Source organism: Ranitomeya variabilis, chromosome 1 (genome assembly GCF_051348905.1).
Source record: "Ranitomeya variabilis isolate aRanVar5 chromosome 1, aRanVar5.hap1, whole genome shotgun sequence".
In the NCBI taxonomy this organism is placed as follows: Eukaryota; Metazoa; Chordata; class Amphibia; order Anura; family Dendrobatidae; genus Ranitomeya; species Ranitomeya variabilis.
This window is the reverse complement of record NC_135232.1, coordinates 1,093,087,604-1,093,113,293: the sequence shown is the minus strand read 5'-3', so window position 1 is coordinate 1,093,113,293 and position 25,690 is coordinate 1,093,087,604. Positions and strand designations below refer to the sequence as shown.

General features: G+C 45.8%; 1 protein-coding gene and 1 long non-coding RNA gene across 5 annotated transcripts in view; one reads left to right on the top strand and one right to left on the bottom strand.

Moving 5' to 3' along the window:
* CC2D2A (coiled-coil and C2 domain containing 2A) overlaps window positions 1–25,690 on the top strand; it is a 171,811-nt gene that overhangs the window by 13,827 nt on the left and 132,294 nt on the right. The window contains exons 2-6 of one of the 2 annotated variants that reach the window (XM_077280027.1): window positions 599–682; window positions 9,023–9,098; window positions 10,882–10,973; window positions 21,358–21,459; window positions 21,854–21,955. In XM_077280027.1, the coding sequence (XP_077136142.1) occupies window positions 599–682; window positions 9,023–9,098; window positions 10,882–10,973; window positions 21,358–21,459; window positions 21,854–21,955 (456 nt within the window). The remainder of the gene's footprint in view (window positions 1–598; window positions 683–9,022; window positions 9,099–10,881; window positions 10,974–21,357; window positions 21,460–21,853; window positions 21,956–25,690) is intronic. The other variant, XM_077280028.1, reaches the window with a different exon arrangement.
* LOC143793239 (uncharacterized) lies at window positions 749–6,688 on the bottom strand. Of its 3 annotated transcripts, none has more exons than XR_013220095.1 (5): window positions 5,838–6,688; window positions 4,372–4,463; window positions 1,867–2,076; window positions 1,389–1,597; window positions 749–892 (listed from the first exon to the last, which is right to left on the bottom strand). It is a non-coding gene; the product is annotated as an uncharacterized LOC143793239 (long non-coding RNA). The 3 variants fall into 3 exon arrangements; XR_013220094.1 differs by having other exon boundaries at window positions 4,378–4,463; window positions 5,838–6,687; XR_013220093.1 differs by lacking the exons at window positions 4,372–4,463; window positions 5,838–6,688 and having other exon boundaries at window positions 1,867–2,651.

The window sequence follows — 25,690 nt, the reverse complement described above, 5'->3', positions numbered from 1 at the left end:
AGAGCCAGAGGTCACTCTTCAATACAAGTCTATGAGATCCTCTTTCTGGCTCTCATGGATTTACATTTTAGAGCTTGGGACCGATACTTGTGGCCAGTCAGAAGTTGCAATCACAAGATGGTGCTTCGGGATCGGAGCCATGCCAATAAAAGGTGAAGATACAAGGAGGTAATTAGAAGACTACAGCCATAGACCTTAGATTAGTAGCACCACTCAGCACTGCAAAAACCAAAAACGCTGGAGTGGTACTTTAAAACAGAGTTGTCGTCATTAGTGATGAGCAAATATACTCGTTGCTCGGGTGGTCTCCGAGTATTTGTTAGTGTTCGGAGATTTAGTTTTCATCACGGCAGCTGAATGATTTGCGGCTACTAGCCAGCCTACGTACATGTGGGGGTTCCCTAGCAACCAGGCCACCCCCACATGTACTCAGGTGGCTAGTAGCTGTGAATCATTCAGCTGCGGCGATGAAAACTAAATCTCCAAACACTAACAAATACTCGGAGACCACCCGAGCAACGAGTATACTCGCTCATCACTAGTCGTCATGTATATGTAATGTTATTAATGGTCCTTGGGTTTATTTTTTCCCTTTCAGGAGCTCCAGGATAATGATGATGATGCTGAAGTGGCGCAGTTGAAAAAGACTTTAAGAACACAACGTCAGAAAAGGAAGAAAGCGGTACAGTACTTTACCTGTCTCCACAGAATCATTTTCCATTTTTGTTTTTTTTACATTGGGCTCTAAAAGATTTATTGACCTCCAAAGTAAAATTAAAACAGCTCGGCATGATGTAAAAAATCCCCCAACGTATGCTCACGTTTCCACTCCCACACTACTGGTTCTTCATCAATGTCCATCTTGGTAGATCTTGTTCCTTGGGTATTATGTCTGCCAGGGTGAAAATGACAAGCAGTTAACCAAGATAGGACCCTCGTGGATCTAGACCTAGACCTTCAGCTGCCATGGCATTACATCCGAACCTTGCAATTTAGTTGCTGAAGGCTGATGGTTTGACATATGGAACCCCCTCACTATAAAACCGCCTGGATCCTGCAGTCAGCATTGATTGCAAGGTTTAAGCGATCATGATCAGAGTTCTCTCCACTCCTGGACATTAGAATGGGGTGCCAGCTCTATAATACTCCCTGTGCCAGCGGTAAAGTGCACCTACAAGTAATGGCATGGCCACCCCTCTTGTCTTACTGTGCACCTCGCGCTAACTACCTACTTGCCACGACTTAGTAGGGCTTGGAAGGGTAAGATGGGTTTCAGGTGTACAGCTGCATGAGATGTGAACTGTTGGCTGATTGTTTCTTCGAGTTCCAGGTGTTTTTTTTCAATGGGGTGAGTGGGAAAAACTGCTGCCAAAATCTTTGCCGTTTACCTCCCATGTGATAAGAGCTAAGGATCGCACAAGATGAACATCCTTGTTGCAATCGACATCCACGTCAGAGCAGAGGTATTTGATGAGTGGTCCGGCCAGGGTCTGTTTCGTGCGCTTGTATACTTCTACAAAACAGGTCATCAGCGGAATTCCTTTGATCCTTCTTTAATAGAACGTGATTGGCATCGTACAACCAAGTATTCTGGATTCTGAAATAGAAAACTCTATAAAACATTGAGTAAAAGACATTAAGGGTGTAAGTCCAAAAATGTAATCATATAAGTCTTTCAATTGTTTATTTCTACTCGGTTTTTTTTCTGCTTCTCGTTTTATGAAACCCCAAACTATATTTCATTTATGTGCTGTCTGGTGTATTGGATGACTGATAAATACTTTAAAGGGAATCTGTCACCATTTCGAGCTTTATAGAGTTATGAATATGGGCATACAGGTTGTATACAGGTGAAATTAGTCTTACCTGTATGCCTCCTAGATGTGGCCTTTTTCAGTAAAAATCATCTTTTATAGCTTTGGTCTTCCAGGCTATGGTGGGTAGGCTGCCTCGAAGATAAGACTGCCTCCAGTCTTCATTATACACGATTTCTCCTCCCCTTCTCTTCAGACGTCCCTTTTATGTCATGGACGTGGACGGAAATCCCGTTCCATTCCGTTCCCAACAAAAGGGTCCCTGGCATGCGGACCCCGAAAAAAAAAAAAAATCAGTTCCAGAATTGTGGTGGCACTGCAATGTATGACCAGGTCTGAGAGGAGGGGAACCCTAGCACTTTATACATGTCTTACTTTACAAACTCTATGTCCTTGGGAAATTAGTGTAAGGGAAAACACTAGGACAACCCCTTCAATGCTAGGTACACATTTCTTTCACTTGTCGGCATGGTGAGGCGTATACACTCCCAATGTGTGCGCCCTACAGTGGTCACCGTCTGGTGAACCGTTTGAAAAAGAGGCACACCGCCAGGTATATGCTATTTTTTGCGGCTCTATGAATAGGAAAGTGCAATTTGCTGCAACTTCCTATACAGTACCAGTATCGGACACACGCCTTCTAATCGGAGGCCAAAATAACACACTTTTGGCATCCAACTTGTGGATGGGGGCCTACGGGAACGGTAAAGTATGTTGGGGGAAAAAAAACAGTCCAATTTTCATCAGTGTCCGGTCACTTTCATCAATAATTTTCACTTATGAAAAGAAAAATAAGTAAATGACAAATCTTCTCCCGTCCATTGCAGGGTTGTCTGTACGCTGATTATGTCCATGTCCTGACTGTTATTTTCTCACACCCATAGACTTGTATTGGCATTTTGATGTGAATAAGGCCTTAGCAATGCATAAAATAGCGTAATAAAATTATCACTCAACAAACATAAGGCCCCGCCATGACTACACATGAATCTGATCCATTAGTCACTCTACTCAAGAAAATGTGTTTGTTTTATATGGTTTTTATAAAAAGAGACATCACCCACTGTTGTAGAATGAAGCCAGGCTTGTGGAATGTAACATCTATTCCATATGTTCTAGTTCTTGCTCTCCATCCCTCTGAGATTTCTGTATAGTTGTAGATGAAAGGTCCTGAGACTTTGTTGTTGCTGGATTTCCATGGTTTCACATAACTATTGCATGCAATAAATCTGTTACGGTTTAGCGGGGCCCATTTGTAGGCAGTTCTGTAGTAGAACCTGGACATCGCTTAGGCTAGGTTCACATTGCGTTAGGGCAATCCGTTTAGCGCTAGCGGATTGCGCTAACGCAATGTTTATTTAGGGGCCGCGTTCAGGGGTCGCATTAACGTCCCCGCTCTCGCGTCCGAGGCGCGTCACAGAAGAACGGCACATCACTAGCGCGAGCCGAAAAAGGCATGCGCTAGTGATGCGCTGCAGGCGAAATTTACATTGCTGTCAATGGGTGCGCTAACGGACCCGTTGCACGGCGTTAATTGCGACATTTTCGCCGTGCAACGCTGTCCGTTAGCGATCACCCACTAACGCAATGTGAACCTAGCCTTATGGTGACTATGGTCATTTTTGCCTACAGACAAAAGACTTGAAAGTAGGTTGTAGTGCAGCGGTGGCTGGAGGTTTGCATCAATGAACCCTCAAATATAATTTCTATTTGATATTTTGGCCAACATTATGGGGCCCCATAGCAAAACAATATTTGTATTCTTTTTATGCATAGGAATAATGCACACACTGACATCACAGTATGAGAATATCCTCAAAGTAACATCACAGTACAGGATTAATCTACGTGACATGAACAGTCGTGTGACTTTGTGGGGATGATGCACATAGCGATGTCATGGTATGGAGATGACTCACACAGCGATGTCATGGTATGGACATGATGTACACAGCGATGTCAGTGGTACCTGGTGGCTAGACGGGAGACGCACGAATCTCTTACCTTTCAGGGTCCCCTGCGCGGCCTTTGATTAGAAAGGCCTGGTGTCATGTCACATGTGCGACACATCCCACAGATAACATCGCCCCAGCCCTGACAATTCAAATGTTGCAACAACGGCGCCAAGAGGTAAAAGATTTGTGGGACTTCTCTCTAGCCACCAAGTATCGCTAGACTGGAGTCCCGCAAATCGGTACCCTCGTCGCTATCAGAAATGGGCACCTTAGTTGTTGGTGCTATTCTATGTCTATGTTCATCAGCTTATAAAGTTCTACAACCACGACCAAATGAGTGACCAGATCAGAAAATAACACCTTCATTTATCAGAAGAATAAATGTGGATACTGTTGAAATTGTGACGCCTGATGGGGACCATAGCGGTTGCATGATCTGTCCCTATTAGCGGTGCACCACTGTATATGACACAACCCAATCTACAGCATTTAATCACAAATAGTACATATGACCCCATCATTATACACTGAAACGAATACAGATGACACTTTACACCTCTCCCCCACCTAAATAAAATTACTGCCCAAACCCCAACCTATACCTTTACCGACATCAGACGTTCCGCTACTCGCCTCTCCCTATTTCTTCTGATCTCCGCCACAGACCACTTGTTGACGTCAAGGTCATCAGCATCTATTATGTCACATCCGGGGTTACTGTTAGTAGGTGTCCTATTATACTATCTACTAGCCTACTACACTGGACACGTTTTGGCAATTTACTGTTAATGTTAAATTAACTTGACAGAAAAAGCCAAAAACCAGATGGAGGATTTCCTCTGCTTAGTGTTGGTGACCAGAGCTGTTACTTAGACATACGATGATCGTATTCAGCTTTCTTATGTGTTCACTGCAGAGTTTATTTAATCGCAGGTACCTGACGTCAAAATTCTGATAGATTTAGCACGAATCACTATTGGTGGATTGGGCAGTAATACAATCCTCACTCATGAGTGCCTGGGAGAACGACTCTACAAAATTATAATGGACTAGATGGTGGCCCGATTCTAACGCATCGGGTATTCTAGAATACTTTTTGTATGTAGTTTATTTCTGAAGATTTCACAATAATGCAATGAATACACAGGATTCGGCCGGCCGCGACCAATTAGCAAAGCGTGGTTCAAATCCCGCGCCAATTCACGCCCGGACTGCATCTGTCGCTGATTGGTCGCACCCGGCCGGCCGCAAACAATCAGTGAAGCCAGGGCAGGCTCCAGGTTTTTTAGGGCCCCGGTGAAAGAGTCTCACAGCCCATGAAGTATATAGCACAGCCATGTAGTATATTGCACAGCCACGTAGTATATTGCACAGCCACGTAGTATATAGCACAGCCCACGCAGTATATTGTACAGCCACGTAGTATATAGCACAGCCCACGTAGTATATAACACAGCCCACGTAGTATATAGCACAGCCCACGTAGTATATAGCACAGCCCATGCAGTATAAAACACAGCTAACGTAGTATAATGCACAGCCCACATAGTATATAGCAATGTGGGCACCATATCCCTGTTAAAAAAATAATAAAAATAAAAAATAGTTATATACTCACCTTCCGGCGGCCCCCGGATCAAGCGCAGGCCTTTAGCGATGCTCCTCGCCACGCTCCGAACCCAGTAATGCCTTGCGGCAATAACCCGTGATGATGATGTTACCGCTACGTAATCTGGGGTCATTGCCGCAATGCATTCTTGGGACGGAGCGTCGCGAGGAGAGGGAAAGACAGCATCAATAGTAAAAAGTTGGTCACATTTACAGGGTTAATGGCAGCGTTAACAGACTGCTAAAACGCTATGTGGGCGCTGACTGGAGAGGAGTATGGAGGGGTCAATTCGCGGCCGGACTGTGCCTGTCGCTGATTGGTCGCGGCCGGCTGGGCGCCACCAATCAGCGACGTGGGATTTCCGTGACAGACAGACAGACAAACAGACGGAAGTGGACCTTATTATATATATAGATGTAGGAACAGTTATTCCCTGCTATCAGAGATTTTACTTGTCACCTCCGAGACAAGATGTTCTGTTACGCTTCGGTCTTGGTCCTGCGCTCCTCTCCACTCTTGGGCACCATGGCATATAACATCCTAGGGCACCATGCCATATGACATCCTTGGGCACCATGGCATGCAGCATCCTGGGGCACCATGGCATGGAGCATCCTGGGGCACCATGGCATACGACATCCTGGGACACCATGGCATTAGCTCATTATCTACTATGGCATCGGGGAGTAGAGAGAAACACAGTACTTGGTAAAGATTAGTATGTGGGTCACCCAGGAGTTTTCCTAACTTTTCCCAGAGACTGGTAGATCTCCCCCTTTTTTGGGAGTCTCCAAAGGACTTATCACATATGGATACAAATAATTATGAGGTGGGAATTATGGGATGTTATATAGTATTTCAGGAGGTGTTCCATCTGTAAGATAAACATTCCATTCTTGGATCCTTTATCACATTACTGGCCGCAGAGATCAAGTGACATAGCAGGAATTCCAGTGCCGACGCTGCTGGACCCGCACCGGAGGTGAGCATAAGTGGTGTTATTTTACTGGGTGCAAAACGCAGGGATTCAGAACGGGTTGTCTGACTAGTGGCTTTAATCCCTTTATTATACACTGTGTTCCAAATTATTATGCACAAAGAGTTTAGGAGTGATAAGGTTAGAATTTTTTTGTTTGTCATTTAAACTCATTGATGGTGGTGTGTGTCAGGGCTCTTTATATCACTGAAAGCAATTGCAGATACCTGTGCACATTAGTTTGGCAGGAGTGTCCAAATAAAGGCAAGACTACTTAAGAAGGCTGTTCCACATTATTAAGCAGCCTACATTTTTTGCCAAAATGGGAAAGAAAAAGGATGTGTCGGCTGCTGAGAAGCAACAAATTGTGGAGTATTTAGGTCAAGGCATGACTACAATCAACATTGCCAAGACACTTCATCGTGATCATCGCACAATCAAGAAGTATGTAGCTGATTCCCAGCACACACGTGTGCGTGCTGATAAGGAAAAATTGAGGACTCTTTCCAACAGGCAATTGCGTAAGGTTAAAAGAGCAGCTGAAAAAATGCCTTGTCATAGCAGCAGACAAGTTTTTGAAGCTGCTGGTGCCTCCAACGTCCCCAGAACAACAAGATGCAGGGTCCTTCAGAGGTTTGCAGCTGTGTGTAAGCCATCCTGTCGACCACCTCTATCCACTGCACACAAGCAGAAACGGCTCCAGTGGGCCAAACGATACATGAAGACTGACTTCCAAACTGTTTTGTTCACCGATGAGTGCCGTGCAACGCTCGATGGTCCAGATGGATGGAGTGGAGGATGGACACCCCATGAAAACACGGCTAAGGCGCCAACAAGGAGGAGGTGGAGTAATGTTTTGGGCTGGAATCATGGGGAGAGAGATTGTCGGCCCCTTTATGATCCCTGAAGGGGTAAAGATGAACTCCAAAAAAAACACCATTGGAGGAAAACCTCCACTAAACTCAAAAAAAACACCAGAACACAGGCATGCTTACCTGTTCAAGGCCTCCAACAATTGCACTACCCAGGGTGCACCAGGCCCAAGTAAAGATAGCAAACAACACAGGTGCAAATAATACCGATGCAGCCAACCTACAATCAGGAATTGGCTGCTTGGAGCACCCATGCAAAAAAATAGTCTGTATGTGGCATGTTCACACAGGACTGCAAAGTATATGGTGAAAAGCCTATTAATGACGCCATAAATATAGCGGGCTAACCATGATGCATCCTGTGTGAACAGAGGCCACAGTGTACAGAGCCATCTAGGGCCCAATTTACTTGGGCCTGGTGCACCCTGGTAAAGATGAACTCCATAATCTATGTGGAGTTTCTAAAACAACACTTCCTGCCATGGTTCAAGAGGAAGAACCGTGCTTTCCGCAGCAAGATCATTTTCATGCATGATAATGCACCGTCTCATGCTGCAAAAAGCACATCTGCATCTCTGGCTGCTATGGGCATAAAAGAGGACAAACTTATGGTGTGGCCACCATCTTCCCCTGACCTCAACCCCATTGAGAACCTCTGGAGCATCATCAAAAGGAGTGTCTATGATGGCGGGAGGCAGTTCACATCTAAGCAACAGCTCTGGGAGGGTATTCTGTCCACATGCAAAACAATTGAAGCAGAAACCATCCAAAAACTGACAAGTTCAATGGACGAGAGAGTTCAGAAGCTTCTTTGGAACAAGGGGTCCTATGTGCAAATGTAACATCACCTAGAATAAAGTTTTCACTTGAAAACTGTTTGATTTCATTTTGTAATAAGCTGATAATGCTTATAACTTCACAATTGACCATTTTTTTGTTCAAAATAGAATAAAAAACGTTAAACTCTGCTGTGCATAATAATTTGGAACATGCATTTTGAGTGTTTATTTTTTTTTTTAAATATACTGTTTTCATAGGCAGTTTGTTCCAAAACATTGCAATTATACTAGAATAGTAGATGACTGGAAAATAACAATGACTGCAATTCAGATAGGTAATTTAGAGAAAATATGAGGAAATATTATTTGCATAATAATTTGGAACACAGTGTATTTTTATCATTTCAATTATGGAACACATAGGTCCCAATTCACCATTTCCAGTTTTTCTTTTTGAAGTCCGTTCTCTCTTTTGTCTTGTGATTTTCACTTGCGGCTTCTGAGCCAAATTTTTCAATATAGCGCAAACCCATTAAATGTTTTGCATAAAATAAAAAAAAATGCTCTATTTTTTTTGTCCTTGACTTGTTTCACGACTTTTTAGAGCAAAGTAGTGTAAAAATTGCACTAAAACAACTGGCGCACATAAAATCACCCAATTAAAGGCCCAAAGCAAATTTGTGCAAAATTTTAACATTTATTTAAAAAGGTCATAATTTATAAATCAGTTCTAAAACAACTGGAAAAGCCAAACTGAAGTAAAAATCAGTATATGAACAAAACGACTAAAGACAACTTTAAAAAAAAAAAAGAAGCAATAATTGATTGACTCAAAAAGCCAATAATTGAGAAGTATTCATGCCAAAAAATTGGCAAAAATGTGAATATGATATAGTATATGGATAGTGCTTGTGTATAGATAGATGGTTTATATATATGATATAGTATACTTGCATGGTAGATTGCCCAGAGGACACATTTAATTGTGATGAATTGTCTCTTCTTCCTTCTCTTCAGCTGATTGAGAATGTCAGAGACTCACATGTGGCTGAAGCTGGGGATGATCCTGGGACTGCTACACGAGGCCAGCGCAGTGAGTACAGCCCTGGGGCTAAAATCAGGCATGCTTGGCTCTGGGTGGACATTCCTTCTTTGGATCGTGATCTCTGTGAGAGCTTGTGCAGGAACGGTAACGGGCAGAGAGCTGGAGACCTGCTTCATGTACTTTATTCTAACCTGTCATGGAATGTAAATATGCAAAATCCACACAATTTGCTCTCGCTCAATGTTTAATCCACTGGAATATATTATGGTTGACAGGGGCCGGCTGGACCAGGGGGCAGAGGGGCAAATGCCCTCCGAGTCGGTCCCTCCAGCAGCAGTTTCCAGCCACCCACCAGTTCCCAGTTTTAGCAGACAGCCGCTGGCACTGGCCCAGCCGTCCCAATAATGTGGACACACCCTCGCTGCATGCCGTCTTCTGGTCTCATGTCATAATCTCTCCACGCTTCTTCCATCTGCTGGAGAGGAGCTTTAGAGATGAGGTCAGTAGAGTGCGAGTGCCAGGGGCAGGAGGCCTCCGACATCGCCAGGTCCTGTGTCTGTCTGTCTGAATGCAAATTTCCTCTTCAGAGTGGAAGAGGACTTGAATTCTATAGCACCGCCTGTTGGAAGCAGCAGTCCTACAAGTCACTATTGTAGCTTCCAACAGGCGGCGCTATAGCGTTCAAGTCCTCTTCCTTTCTGAGAGGCAGTATACATATTAAATTTCCCAGAGGGGCATTGCACGGTAAATAAGCCTCCTCACCTGGGCATGCCAGAACTGGTATGTCACTCTCCACAAGGAGAAACGTTACCTCTTAGGTGTCTGTCTGCAGTCACTCCATTCAAGGTACAGTGTGGTGATTTATTGCACCATCTTGACTCTTCACACAAGTCAGGTCACGCTGTCAGTGCTGTCGTAGCCACCAGTGTCCACCGATCTTTATGGAAAATTAGTCTGCAGCAATAAGTCACATTGTGGCTCGGAAAGAGCGACTGCAAGCAGCACCCAGCACTGACTGATCCATACCCTGGCTCTATAGATTATATGTAGTTCCCCACATTAAATGTGGTCCAACGCATCCTGCCTCATCCACATTAATCAAAACCAGAGGACAACAATTAGCAGCAAAATTTTTGAGGGGTAGACAGGGGGAGTCAGGAGATAATATACAACTTTGCGGTGAAATTGGGACATCGAGCAGGGGAGGGTGGCCCCATGATGTTTTCAGTCCTCCTGCTGTCTGTCCGCAGGCCAGATGTGACCCGCCGGTCACACTTTGTCTAGGTCTGCTTGTTCCCAACTAAGGCTTCCATATTAACGCGTATAGATTCATATGCGGAGGTTCCTCGCTCGACCTTTTCGTTAAGATGGCTCAGCTGTGCACTTTCTGTAGGGAAATTGACCATCCAGTCTCTGCTTCTTTCACCTCATGGCCATCGTAGCTGCTATTTAGTAAAGCCTGTGGCCTAGCAGACCATTCTGATTTCCCTACAGGATAAATAAAGTATAACAACCCAACTATGATAAGTAGGTTGGATTTTGTGAAGAACCTCACATTTTCCCCCCTCATATAACACAAGAGTAGTTCTTCGATTCCAATTTTTGGAGCATGTTGGCAGTCAAGCTGTATAAATAGTTTTCTTCAGTGTGTGTTTAATGGCGGGGACTTTGTCAGCATTTTAATTTCACAACCGCATTTGAACAATTTCCAAACCAAATAATATTTTTTTTTTCCCCTCATTGTTTCAGAAATAGAACTTTTACAATTGTCTTGAAATAATCCATTGAATAAAACCAGACTACGGGGTCTAACCCAAATAACCTGTTTTAGGTTTGCCGCCATTAAACGTCTCCAGTGCGAAGTCTAGCTCTGCCGAATCTTCCATGAGAGAACGGCTGCGAGAAAAACTGAAAGCTGGAAGGGTGAGCAGAAGTCTGTGCATTCCAGGTTTTCAATGTGATTTTTATTTTTTTTTGTTCTGCAGATGTCCTCAATTAGAAAAAAAATGTATAATTCATGTTAAGTTCATGCATGATAGATTGAAGGATTAAATAAAGTGCGACTCCAACTTTACACTGGGAGGAATGTCGTGACATTTATGAGGTTGGTAATGTGGGAGAGTGTCCTTTCCGATGCTCATTGTCCCTCACTACTCATATCTCCTGCACCATGATAACAATGTGATGGCAGCCGGGTGGGCTACTGAAGGCCCCTGTGTATATCATGTTAGTGGGAAATTTCACCATATTCTTCAACATCACAGTACTGCAAGATACTGTGCAAACTTTCAAGTGGTTGCAGGTTCAACTTCCCTAGGGAGACTAATGAAAAATAACAAAAATAAAGAATATATAAAAAATAAATAAAAGATCCTTTCTCCTTCGCCTCATTGGGGGACACAGACCGTGGGTGTATGCTGCTGCCACTAGGAGGCTGACACTAAGTGAAACAAAGAAAGTGATCTCCTCCCCTGCAGTATACACCCTCTGCTGGCTCTCAGCTAACCAGTTCTTGCTTAGTGTCTGTAGGAGGCACTTGGGTCTGTTTTCAGACCCCAACATTTTTTATTTTTATTTTAATTTTCTGTAAATTTTTATTTTTTAATTAACGGAGTGAAGGTGAATTCCTTTTTAGGGTCCGCTCTCCCCCGAACCATCAACAGGCGAGCACGGTGAGTATACCTCCCCGTACCTTTCCTGCGACGACTGGGGCACGCCTAGTCTACGCTAGGGCGACGGTTCCTATACGGTCCCGATCTCCCCCCTGTAAGATGGCGAGCACATAGAGTATACCTCTTATGTGCATCTCCCGGGCTCCTCCGCAATTAAGCCCTCACCTGTTGGCGTCATGTAGTCCCCACAGTAGCCGTAAGTCCCCTGCGGCAGGCACAGCCGTAAGTCCCCTGCGGCAGGCACAGCCTTAAGTCCCCTGCGGCAGGCACATATGAAGATGGACAGTGGCTCTCCATCCCCCGGCCAAGGGAGGATCAACTGAGCTTATTCCCTCGCAATAGAGGCTGCATCTCTGCTCGGTGGTGGTGAGTAGTTTCCTTCACGCTGCCTGCGTGGAAGGTGCGGTCCTGGTCCCTGGGGAGAGGTGCCGCTGGCCGGTACGCCAGCGGCAATCATTCGGCGCTACGTCACGGCCCGCCGACGTGCTCCACCGGCAGGCTCCAAAAATTTAGTCCCCGGCTTTTTCAGCCGGACTAGGCCGCAGTTGAAATCCCCGCCAACCGCCGGAGCCCCGCCCAGCTCACTTCAGGGGCGACGGTGCCTTCACGGTCCCGATCTCCCCACGCCAGCAGCAGGCGACCACATGGAGTGTCTCCTCCATGTATCCTCTCCTGGAGCCAGGCCTAATGCCAGACAACTGGCCCTGTCCACCCGGACTGAACTCCGTGGATGTACAGAGGCCCCTTTCTATGGCGTCCGAGCAGCCCCCACTGTCCCACCACTGTGAAAGCGGATGGCACAAGGAGGCGGACGGTTCCTCTCCACCTCCCTAACAAAAGGGATGATGGATTGAGGTTTATCCCTCTATCCCTGCACCGTCCATGCTGCAATACCCGACCCGACCCGGCGGCTCCCTGCCCGGACGCGCACCGTTGGTGAGTGGATCCTGCCAGCGATGGGCTTCTGCAGCAGGATATTCACAGGCAGTCTCAGGCTTCCCTGTGGCCCACCTCCCTGAGGTAACGCTCCAGCCGGCTACAAAATTTAGCCCCCGGCTTTGGCCGATGTGTAGGCCGCACCCCGGAAGCACACTGTGGCGCCCTAAGGCAGCTCTGCCTTTTTTCCTGGCGCTTTTTGCCTGGCACGGAAGCGCTCAATTTTCTCGAGCAACGCCCCTCACTTCTACGCTGGCGCTGGCTGCAGAAATTTAGGCCCCGGCTTGGGCCTATTCATGGAAGTCTCGAGGCTCCGCCCACGTCGTGCCTGTGGCTCCGCCCCCTGAATTGGCGCTTCTCGTTCGCTGCGAGATTTTACCTAAACCCGCATGACCAGTATTCCCTGGTCTTAAAGGCACATGACCAGTGTTCCTGGTCTTAAAGGCACGTGACCAGTATTCCCTGGTCTTAAAGGCACATGACCAGTGTTCCTGGTCTTAAAGTCACATGACCAGTATTCCCTGGTCTTAAAGGCACGTGACCAGTGTTCCTGGTCTTAAAGGCACGTGACCAGTATTCCCTGGTCTTAAAGGCACGTGACCAGTATTCCCTGGTCTTAAAGGCACACGACCAGTATTCCCTGGTCTTAAAGGCACATGACCAGTATTCCCTGGTCTTAAAGGCACACGACCAGTATTCCCTGGTCTTAAAGGCACACGACCAGTATTCCCTGGTCTTAAAGGCACACGACCAGTATTCCCTGGTCTTAACCCCTTACTGACCTCGGACGTGATAGTACGTCCGAGGTCAGCTCCTCTGCTTTGTTGCAGGGCTCCGCGGTGAGCCCGCATCAAAGCCGGGACATGTCAGCTGTTTTGAACAGCTGACATGTGCCCGTAATAGGCGCGGGCAGAATCGCGATCCGCCCTCACCTATTAAATAGTTAAATGCCGCTGTCAAACGCAGACAGCGGCGTTTAACTACCGCATCCGGCCGGGCGGCCGGATATGAGCGAATCGCCGACCCCGTCACATGATCGGAGGTCGGCGATGCTTCTCCATTGTAACCATAGAGGTCCTTGAGACCTCTATGGTTACTGATCGCCGGTAGCTGTGAGCGCCACCCTGTGGTCGGCGCTCACAGCACGCCTGATTTTCTGCTACATAGCAGCGAACCAGATCGCTGCTATGTAGCAGAGGCGATCGGGTTGTGCCTGCTTCTAGCCTCCCATGGAGGCTATTGAAGCATGGCAAAAGTAAAAAAAAAAAAAAAAAGTTAAAAAAAATGTGAAAAAAATAAAAAAAATATAAAAGTTTAAATCACCCCCCTTTCGCCCCAATCAAAATAAATCAATAAAAAAAAAATCAAACATATTTGGTATCGCCCGATCTATCAATAAAAAAAAAAAGCATTAACCTGATCGCTAAATGGCGTAACGAGAAGAAAAATCGAAACGCCAGAATTACGTTTTTTTTGGTTGCCGCGACATTGCATTAAAATGCAATAACGGGCGATCAAAAGAACGTATCTGCACCAAATTGGAATCATTAAAAACGCCAGCTTGGCACGCAAAAAATAAGCCCTCAACCGACCCCAGATCATGAAAAATGGAGACGCTACGAGTATCGGAAAATGGCGCAAATTTATTATTTTTTTTTTTAGCAAAGTTTGGAATTTTTTTTCACCACTTAGATAAAAAATAACCTAGTCATGTTAGGTGTCTATGAACTCGTAGTGACCCGGAGAATCATAATGGCAGGTCAGATTTAGCATTTGGTGAACCTAGCAAAAAAGCCAAGCAAAAAACAAGCGTGGGATTGCACTTTTTTTGCAATTTCACCGCACTTGGAATTTTTTTTCCCGTTTTCTAGTACACGACATGGTAAAACCAATGATGTCGTTCAAAAGTACAACTCGTCCCGTAAAAAATAAGCCCTCACATGGCCAAATTGACGGAAAAATAGAAAAGTTATGGCTCTGGGAAGGAGGGGAGTGAAAAACGAACACGGAAAACCGAAAAATCCCAAGGTCATGAAGGGGTTAAAGGCACAAGACCAATCCGAAGCTGGTCATAAATGAGGAGCCCTCTGCCGCTGATCCCAGTTTATCCCAGTGTAACTAGTTCCCTCAGTGGACTTCGTCACTGCCGCAACCCATGGTTTTTCTGACCAAGAAATTGAATCCCTCCGTGATCCCTCCGTGGCTCGGAGTGCTCGCAGGACCGATATACATGGTCCCTCTCCAACATAGGATCCGTCGGCTAGCAGGGGCCGCGAGTATTCTAGAAACGTACAGGCATCTACAAAACGGAAGTTCTCATTTCATGATCTCTCTCCAAGGATTTGCTGACAAGACTCTGACCACGGATCGGATATTGCCTTGGACCTGGACTTGCCAGAGTTTCAGTAAAGGATGACTCGCCTATTTATATCATCATCCAATCTCTGTACATTGACGAGGACTCCGGTCCTGCTCTAGACTACACAGTGTCCCTCATAAGGAGACTAAACTCCCTCGTAGAGCATTTGCCATCCAGTCCGGATATGCGATTCACTGGACAGAAGCCTCTACGTGGGATGCCATGCCTGGTCTGATTTTTAAGGGCGACAGGCCCTTTAAAGAGCGCCGATCTCCCCACACCATCAACAGACGGGCACACGGAGTGTTGCCTCCAGGTATCCTCTTCTGCATCCAGGCCTAACGCCAGACAACCTGTCCTGTCCACCCAGAGACCTGAACTCAGTGGATGTACAGAGGCACCCTTTTCGGGCGTCTGAGCACCCCCCTCTGCATCACCACTATTTAACAGAAGATGCAAGAAGGCGGATGTACCTCTCCACTTCCCTGTTAAGAGGATGGTGGATCGAGGGTTCCTAATTTTTAACTCTGCAATGACCTGCTGGAAGCAGCCGTGCATTCTGCCACCTGGCAGATTAACCGGGTACAGTCTCCTGTGGGTGGTTTACCTACCAGTATCCCTGCCCGATGTGTCATCAATTAAAAATGCCACGATCTGTCAAATAGCAAATCTGGTTTGTTCCGTTTTGCGGCTACGGGTCCATCCCTCTACCCTCCCTAGCCGCCGCATGGATTGCTAGAGCAACGGTCTCCTGCCTGAAGACCTTAACTACTTTGATTCACACCAGTAACCCTTTCCTGAAGACAGTACAGCTGGTCAATCAAATCTTTTGAGCGGGAGACTAACGAAGGATCGTACGTTCCTACAGCCCCGACCAACAGTGAAAGGGTTGTCCAGGACAGTCTAGATCTAAGGGATCTTGGTTCCTAAAAGGGGAACGAGAAGTAGGACCGATCCCGGACCTCAAACTTCTAACAACCTTTCACAAGGTTCTTCTTCTTCGAATGGAGTTCCTCCGCTCAGCCATTACTTCAACAGAAAAAGGTGCAGTTTCTGGCATCCATCGACATTCGGGATGCTTACCCTCTTCACAAATTCCTTTGCTTTTCCATTCGTGAACAGCATTTAAGTCACGACCTTGTCCTTCGGCCTTGCTACCGCACCCAGAGTGTTCGCAAGGGTCATGGCGGCTGTCATGTTCCTCTTGAACCTAGAGGCGTGGTCGTCCTGCCCTGTTTGGCCGACTGTTTACCTGCCCTTGCAGGACTACGCTAAGTCGTCTATATCACTTGCGATACCCTCTCACCTGGGCTGGTGGCTAGACTTAGACAACTTCTCATTTCCAGCCCAGCAGATATCCTTTTTGAGGATGATCCGGTACTCTTCCAGAAGGGTGGTAAATCTCCCTCCAGACAAGGTCATGGTCCTTCAACAGGGAGCTCGCGCACTTGCTCACTCATCCCCTCATTTCATTCGATTTGCTGGGAGGGTTCTGAGGAAAAAATTGAGATGACAATGGAAACAGTTTCCTTCGCTCCGTTAGTTTTCAGCAAGTCAAGCAGACTTTCAGATGATAGTCTCTGAGCTCCTTCTTCATCCAGGGCCTTTCTCCCGGTTCAATGGTTACTAGTAACTTCCAATGCCAGTCCTCTTCTCCCGATCATTGCTCTGGAGATCCGAAAGGTAGTCCTACAGTAGGTCCACTGCCTTATGGCGGGTCAACCCATCTGAATTCAATTGGACAATGCCACGGCTGTGCCATACGTCAATCATCTAGCAGGTACCCACGTTCAGGCACCATGGCCGAGGTACCTCACATTCTCACATGGGCCGAGATCTATCACTCGGTGATCTCGGCAGTACATATCCCAGGAGTATAACTCTGGGCTGCGAACATATTCAGCCGTCAGGGTTTCGCCTCAAGTGAGTGGGAACTTCACCCGGAAGTCTTCCATCAGACCTGCCTTCACTGGAGCTCTCCAGTTGTAGTTCGGATGGAGTCCTGACTGATCGCCTGTGTACTCGAGTTTGTCGTTCGGCCTCGAGATCCAAGAGCTATCGCACTGCATGCTCTGGTTCTTCCGTGGTACCAGTTTCCACAACTCCCCGTTCACTACTTCCAAAAGCTTTTCAGAAGCAGAAAGGGCCCCAGTGATCCTCGGAAATCCGCACTGACCACGTCAGTTTGTTTGCTTGCTGAGCTGGTAGCTTTCTGCCTTTCTGCAACAAAACTGCAAGTAGGGACCACCTCGCAGGAAGTTTTCACATGTAGTTCTTCCCTATCGCATACCGTTAGATCATTGGGATCTATTCTATTAGGGAAGGTCGCCCCTTTTTTCTCGGCGATATCCTCATCCTGACGAGTCTTCGGTGCTAACGGGTCCTTTCAGACTTTTTTCCCTTATTTCCTTCAAGGCAAGGTTGTCCTCAGGCCTTCCCTCGTCCCTTGTTACCAAGGTGGTATTGTATTACCACTGTTATGAGGGCATAGTTCTTCCCTCATTTCTTTCGGCACCAGTCCACAAAATGGAATGAGTTCCCCATATTCCGGACGAAGCGAGTGCTCTGAGTAGGTACGTCTCGAGGACGGCGTCCTTCCGAAGGTTGGACACTGTATCTTGGGCTTCCTGACGGTAAGGGGAAGGCTTCCTGACGTTTACAGGAAGGGTTTAGCAGTCTTCATCGGCCATTTAGCCTGGTGTATTCCTTTCACCATCCAGGAGTCCTTCCGTGTTAGATGTCAGCCTATCTCCCTGTCTATCGTGGGTTCTAGGCACCAGCCGTCGACAAGACACGCCTGCAAGCTTGCGGATTCGTCCAGTCCGCATGCATTCTTGAAGCATTATAATTCCCAGACTTCCACAGATGTGAGTCTGGGCAGGCGGACTCCGCAGGCCGCGGTGGCGCACTTGTAAGTAGCGGTTACACAGGGCCTGATCTGATGTTGTTCCCACCCAGGGACTGCTTTGGTACGTCCCACAGTCTGTGTCCCCCAATGAGGCGAAGGAGAAAGAGGGATTTTTGTGTACTCACCGTAAAATCCTTTTCTCCGAGCCAATCATTGGAGGACACAGCTCCCACCCTGGTATTGGCTTATGCTTGTTTTAATAATCCGATATGCTATACTCTCATATATAATATGACATGCTGTAAGCTAATATGTTGTTACTGATCTCCTACTGCTTTTTGCACCGAACTGGTTAGCTGAGAGCCAGCAGGAGGGTGTATACTGCAGGGGAGGAGCTAACTTTCTTTGTATCACTTAGTGTCCTCCTAGGCAAGCAGCATAACACCCACGGTCTGTGTCCCCCAATGATTGGCTCGGAGAAAAGGATTTTACGGTGAGTACACAAAAATGCCTCTTTTTCTCGCAATGTAAATAAAATCTTCATGTCCAACATAATAAAATATCACTATTTATCCTACCCCCCCAAAATGGTAACTTCTGCCTCTGCAAAAAATGGAATAAATAAAAAAAACTAGAAAGTCATATGGACTCCAAAATGGTAATTTAAATGCTACATCTCGTACCGTAAAAAAACAAGCTCTTATACAATTCTATTGACTGAAAAATAACAAACTTCTAGTGCCTATAAGGCAAGGAGGAAAATCAAAAACAAAGAGGGGCCTCACCGGGACTCTGTCGCATAAAACTATAGCCGGCTCGGACCACCAGTTGCATACAGTGCAGAAACTTTTAGTTGGCAGGAACCCTTTGGCGTGCTTTCCACCATCTTCACTAAAGAGTTTCATTACAGTCGGCCTTACATGGAAGTTTTCCCCATGGCATGCAGATCTATGCTTAAAAGTGTTGTACGGCCTAAGTCTACAAGTCTGCAGTTACTCTGTGTACTGCACGCTCAGGGCCGGCGTTAGGGGCAGGCAGACTAGGCAGCTGCCTGGGGCCCCCGCTGCCCTAGGGGCCCCCAGCCAGGGGCAGACATACTGTTGATGGCACTGCTCCAGGGCCCAGAGGTGGAGGGGGGCCCCTGCAGGCAGGCCCGGTATCATGCAGGGTCGGGCCCCTCTCACCCCCTCCTGTAATCATGGAACACCGAGTGTCGGGGAGAGAGCGGGGCGCGAAGTGCAGGAGATCAAAAAGGGGGCGTGTCATGCAGGGAAAGACGCTGGCCAATGAACGCTTTCCTTACCTCACAGTGACCAGACTGAGGAGAGCGCTCACTGGCTGCCGTCTGTCCCCCTGCATGGAGCGTCCCAATCGTGAGTACTCGCCTACAGTCAGGGGCCCCGGCTGCACAGCACATAGGGACAGCAGTGGAGGAAGAGCAGGACTTACAGGGGGTCTTCTGCTCCCTCCACTGTTCTGTTCAGAGCAGGCTGCAGCGTCTCCTCACAGAGCAGAGATGGGGGAGGAGCTCACTGCAGGGGCAGCACGGCAGCAAAATGTATGCTGTGAAGTGACCTGAAAAGTAATGTGCAGTTATAGTGCTCTTTATAACTTATCTCTTTAGAATTTTAGTCATGGAACTTTTTGAATTTGAGTCTTTTCCTCCCTTACTGGGAATTTATCATCAGGTGCTGTCTGCTCTGTGCCCCATCCCCCACAGTGGGGTCTGCAGCCTTCTCCAGCTGAACTGACCTGCAGGGCTCATCTGATCACCTATACAAGATTAGTATGTATGTATGTATGTATGTATGTATGTATGTATATGCTTGTATATGTATGTGCGCATCTGTGTGTATCTATGTTTCTATCTGTGTATGTACAGTATATGTGTGTATGTATATGGTATAGTTGTATGGCTGTGTGTGTATGCATGTACAGTATGTGTGTATCTGTGTATGTGAAATAAATTTGTATGGATATATGGTATATATGTATGTTTATGTGCATGTACATACAGTATATGTATATGTGTGTACGGTATGTGTATACTATGTGTATATACTGTATGTGTGTATGTACGGTACGTGTATGTGTATCTGTATGTTCGGTATATGTGTGTGTATGCATGTACGGTATATGTATGTATGTACGGTATGTGCATTTGGGTGTATTTTATATGTATGTACGGTATGTGTGTACTATATGTATATAACTGTATCTGTGTATGTACGGTATATGTGTGTATCTGTGTGTATGTACGGTATATGTGTACGGCATTTGTGTGAATGTACGGTATATGCATGTGTGCATGTACGGTATGTGTATGTATGATGGTATATGTATGTGTATCTGTGTGTACGTACGGTGTATGTATGTGTATTTGTGTGTATGTATGGTATATGTATGTACGGTATGTGTATACTATCAGTGTATATAACTGTATGTGTGTATGCATGTAAGGTGTATGTCTGTGTATGTACGGTATGTGTATCTGTGTGTATGTACGGTGTATGTATGTACAGTATATGCCGGAACAAAAATCATTGTTCTCATCAGCACATCGCCCAGTTAAAACTGCAGATATTCTGCTAAGATGATACTGTATGGGGACAGATTGATTTACTAGTGATCATTCTCTCCCCAGCCAGTGTAAAGAGGCTAGAAACAAGTGGCGAATGACTTCAATATTGTTGATCACGCTCGTTTAGTGGCCTGAAATCAGCGCATGTAGCTACAACCAAAATGTTTCTGTTGGTGCAATATGTTAGCATTTGGGGCCCCATTTTAAACTTTTGCCTAGGGCCCCACTTTGCCTAAAACCGGCCCTGTGCACGCTGTGAGGATTCTCCAGTGGCGGACACGTGACCTCATGTATGCGATTTTCATACAAGCGATCTCGTGCCGACTAGACGTGTCTGGCCTCACTCAGTGCAACTGTGATTTGAATGAGGCCGTGCACGTCTAGTCGGAATGTGGCCGGAAGTATGCAAATCGCATATGCTCCAGGCGCCGACACTGAAGATTCATACAGTGACAGTAGACTTGTAGCCGGACAACCCTTTTAACAAGACCTGCTCTTTCACTACAGTCCTGCTGTTCTATTACAGTATCACTGATATTGGAAAATAAATCATATGTTAGCATTTCATAGTATATATCAACCCTGAGTATAACGTGACTTTAACATGACCTTCTTCTCTGGTGATCCATTTGTGTATCCGCTGTTTTTTTCTGATCATCCCAGACCAGATGAGACTCCGGTGCAGCCAAGTAACTTCCATACGTAGGTAATTGAGCAGATAAACTCTGGTTTATGTCATCCATCACGTGAGCTATGTATCGCTGTATAATAGGAAGAGACGCTGTCAGGGCTGATTATCTGCTCACAGCGGAGTGTATGCACCAGAGGCCTGGAGCGGCGAGATGTGATTCTAGTGCAGACGTCCGATGCTCAGCGCTTCCTGCATTGATATTGCCATTTTTATGATTCAGTCTAAAGCAGAGAGTATACTCCAGCAAGAGTCGCCGTCCGTCTCCCCACGAAGCCTTACTAGATCGAGACTTTCGGACACAGAGGCGAAGTTTGACGATAAGGTGAGTACTGCGAATCAGGGATCTAAGAGGTAAAATCAATTTGTAAAAAATAAAAACAAACATTTCTTATGCTTTACTAGTTTTATATATCTATACTAGATATCTTTTTGGGTATCTTTTCCCCAAATACAATGCTTTGTAGTCACATGAACAGGCCCAATCTGCAATATCACATAGGGCCTGTGGACATGAGTGGCGCTATTTCTGGAAGGATGCAGCCATTTTTTTCTTTATACAACCTCTTGAATGGATTGTTTGTCGGCTGATAACATGACATCATCATTAATTGGTATAATGAATAGCTGAGGCATCCCAGTAATTAATAATCCATAAAGGATGAAGCTATGTATTGCTAATTGTGCTTCTTATATTTTTTTTTCTTATGGCCCCACAGCAGGACGTCATCCCTCTTCAGAAAGCAAAGGATGTGGAGGCTCAGCTGTCTTCAAGAGTGAGATTTCGAGATGCTGTGAGGACGGTTGAGAAAAAATCCCATGTAAGTCACTCTGTTGGGATTCATCTTTATGGAATAATACTTATTAGAAGGGTAAAGTCTATTCTGGATTCTCATCTCTGGGCCAAAGCAGAGAACGATTACAAAGAGCGTCTCTCACTCTGGAGGACCATTATGTGTAATCCCTAACTTTTCCTGTGATGGCGCTGCAGGGGAATTAAACACTTTTCTGTATGGAATCCCACAGATTGCAGCTGATCACAATACTGTGTGATTTACTTAATGACACTATCACCCGTATTTGAAGTATGGATTGCCCAAACTGGAAAACACATTTAACCCCTTAATCCCATATGACGTACTATCCCGTCAAGGGGACCTGGAAATTAATTCCCAGTGACGGGATAGTACGTCATATGCGATCGGCCGCGCTCACGGGGGCACATTAACCCCCGGCACATGTTTGATCGCGGTGTTTCGGCGGTACAGGGAAGCATCGCGCAGGGAGGGGCTCCCTGCGTGCTTCCCTGAGACGATCGGTACAAGGCGATGTGCTCACCTTGTACGGAGTGTCTCCTCCCTGCAGGCCCTGGATCCAAAATGGGCGCGGGGTTACTTCCGGGTCCTGCAGGGAGGTGGCTTATCCATGCTTTATCCATTTTACCAAACGTGGAATGGTATAAACGCCCATCACCAAAAGTAATTTGTGAATAGCTGGTTTTTGATCATTCTGCCTCACAAAAATTGGAATAAAAAGCGATCAAAAAATGTCACATGCCCAAAAATGGTACCAATAAAACGTCAACTCGTCCCGCAAAAAACAAAACCTCACATGACTCTGTGGACCGAAATATGGAAAAATTATAGGTCTCAAAATGTGGAGACGCAAAAAATATTTTTATAATAAAAAGCATCTTTTAGTATGTGACAGCTGTCAATCATAAAAATCCGCTAAAAAACCACTGTAAAAGTAAATCAAACCTCCCTTCATCACCCCCTTAGCTAGGGAAACAAAATAAAAAAAAATGTATTTATTTCCATTTTCCCATTAGGGTTGGGGCTAGGGTTGGGGCTAGGGTTGGGGTTAGGGTTGGGGCTAGGGTTGGGGGCTAGGGTTAGGGCTACAGTTAGGTTTAGGGCTACAGTTAGGGCTGGGGCTGAAGTTAGGGTTAGGGCTGGGGCTAAAGTTAGGGTTGGAGCTAAAGTTAAGGTTAGGGCTACAGTTAGAGTTGGGGCTAAAGTTAGGGTTAGGGTTGGGACTAAAGTTAAAGTTAGGGTCGGGGCTAAAGTTAGGGTTGGGACTAAGGTTAGGGTTAGGGTTGGGGCTAAAGTTAGGGTTAGGGCTGGGGCTAAAGTTAGGGTTAGGGTTGGGGCTAAAGTTAGGGTTGGGGCTAAAGTTAGGGTTTGGATTACATTTACGGTTGGTATTAAGGTTAGGGGTGTGTCAGGGTTAGGGGTGTGGTTAGGGTTATGGTTGGGATTAGGGATAGGGGTGTGTTTGGGATAGGGTTTCAGTTAGAATTGGGGGTTTCCACTGTTTAGGCACATCAGGGCTCTCCAAACGCGACATGGCGTCCGATCTCAATTCCAGCCAATTTTGCGTTGAAAAAGTAAAACAGTGCTCCTTCCCTTCCGAGCTCTCCTGTGCGCCAAAACAGTTGTTGTTGGAAAAAAATTAATTTTTATTTTCACGACTCACGCGTTATAAACTGTAGTGAAACACTTGGGTGTTCAAAGTTCTCACAACACATCTAGATAAGTTCCTTGGGGGGTCTAGTTTCCAAAATGGTGTCACTTGTGGGGGATTTCTATTGTTTAGGTGTATCAGGGGCTTTGCAAATGCAACGTGACGTTTGCAGACCAATCCATCTAAGTCTGCATTCCAAATGGCGCTCGTACCCTTCCGAGCTCTGCCATGCGCCCAAACGGTGGTTCCCCCCCACATATGGGGTATCAGCGTACTCAGGACAAATTGGACAACTTTTGGGGTCTTTCTCCTGTTACCCTTGGAAAAATACAAAACTGGGGGCTAAAAAATCATTTTTGTGAAAAAAAAAAAGAATTTTTATTTTCACGGCTCTGCGTTATAAACTGTAGTGAAACACTTGGGGGTTCAAAGCTGTCAAAACACATCTAGATAAGTTCCTTAGGGGGTCTACTTTCCAAAATGGTATCACTTGTGGGGGGGGTTTCAATGTTTAGGCACATCAGGGGCTCTCCAAACGTGACATGGTGTCCCATCTCAATTCCAGTCAATTTTGCATTGAAAAGTTAAATGGCGCTCCTTCCCTTCCGAGCTCTGCCATGCGCCCAAACGGTGGTTTACCCCCACATTTGGGGTATCGGCGTACTCCGAACAAATGGCACAACAACTTTTGGGGTCCAATTTCTTCTCTTACCCTTGGGAAAATGAAAAATTGGGGGCAAAAAGATCATTTTTGTGAAAAAATATGATTTTTTATTTTGACGGCTCTGCATTATAAACTTCTGTGAATTACTTGGTGGGTCAAAGTGCTCACCACACATCTAGAAAAGTTCCCTAGGGGGTCTACTTTCCAAAATGGTGTTGCTTGTGGGAGATTTCAATGTTTAGGCACATCAGGGGCTCTCCAAACGCAACATGGTGTCTGATCTCAATTCCAGTCATTTTTGCATTGAAACGTCAAACGACGCTCCTTCGCTTCCGAGCTCTGCCATGCGCCCAAACAGTGGTTTACTCCCACATATGGGGTATCAGCGTACTCAGGACAAATTGTACAATAACTTTTGGGGTCCATTTTCTCCTGTTACCCTTGGTAAAATAAAACAAATTGGAGCTGAAGTAAATTTTTTGTGGAAAAAAAGTTAAATGTTCATTTTTTAAAAAAAAAACATTCCAAAAATTCCTGTAAAACACCTGAAGGGTTAATAAACTTTTTGAATGTGGTTTTGAGCACCTTGAGGGGGTGCAGTTTTTAGAATGGTGTCACACTTGGTTATTTTCTATCATATAGACCCCTCAAAATGACTTTAAATGTGATGTGGTCCCTAAAAAATATTGGTGTTGTAAAAATGAGAAATTGCTGGTCAACTTTTAACCCTTATAACTCCCTAACAAAAATTTTGGTTCCAAAATTGTGCTGATGTAAAGTAGACATGTGGGAAATGTTACTTATTAATTATTTTGTGTGACATATCTCTGTGATTTAAGGGCATAAAAATTCAAAGTTGGAAAATTGCAAAATTTTCGCCAAATTTCCGTTTTTTTCACAAATAAACGCAGGCAATATAAAATAAATTTTACCACTATCATGAAGTACAATATGTCTCGAGAAAATGTTGTGAGAATCACCAGGATCCGTTGAAGCGTTCCAGAGTTATAACCTCATAAAGGGACAGTGGTCAGAATTGTAAAAATTGGCCCGGTCATTAACGTGCAAACCACCCTTGGGGCTTAAGGGGTTAACCCCTTCCCGACATGTGACGTAATAGTACGTCACATGTCGGGACCCCCGCTTTGATGTGCGCTCCGGCGGTGAGCGCACATCAAAGTCGCGACATGTCAGCTGTTTTTTACAGCTGACATGTGCGCGCAATAGCGGCGGGTGAAATCGCGATCACCCGCCGCTATTAACTAGTTAAATGCCGCTGTCAAACTCAGACAGCGGCATTTAACTACCGCATCCGGCCGTGCGGCCGGATATGAGCGCATCGCCGACCCCTGTCACATGATCGGGGGTCGGCGATGCTTGTGCATTGTAACCATAGAGGTCCTGGAGACCTCTATGGTTACTGATT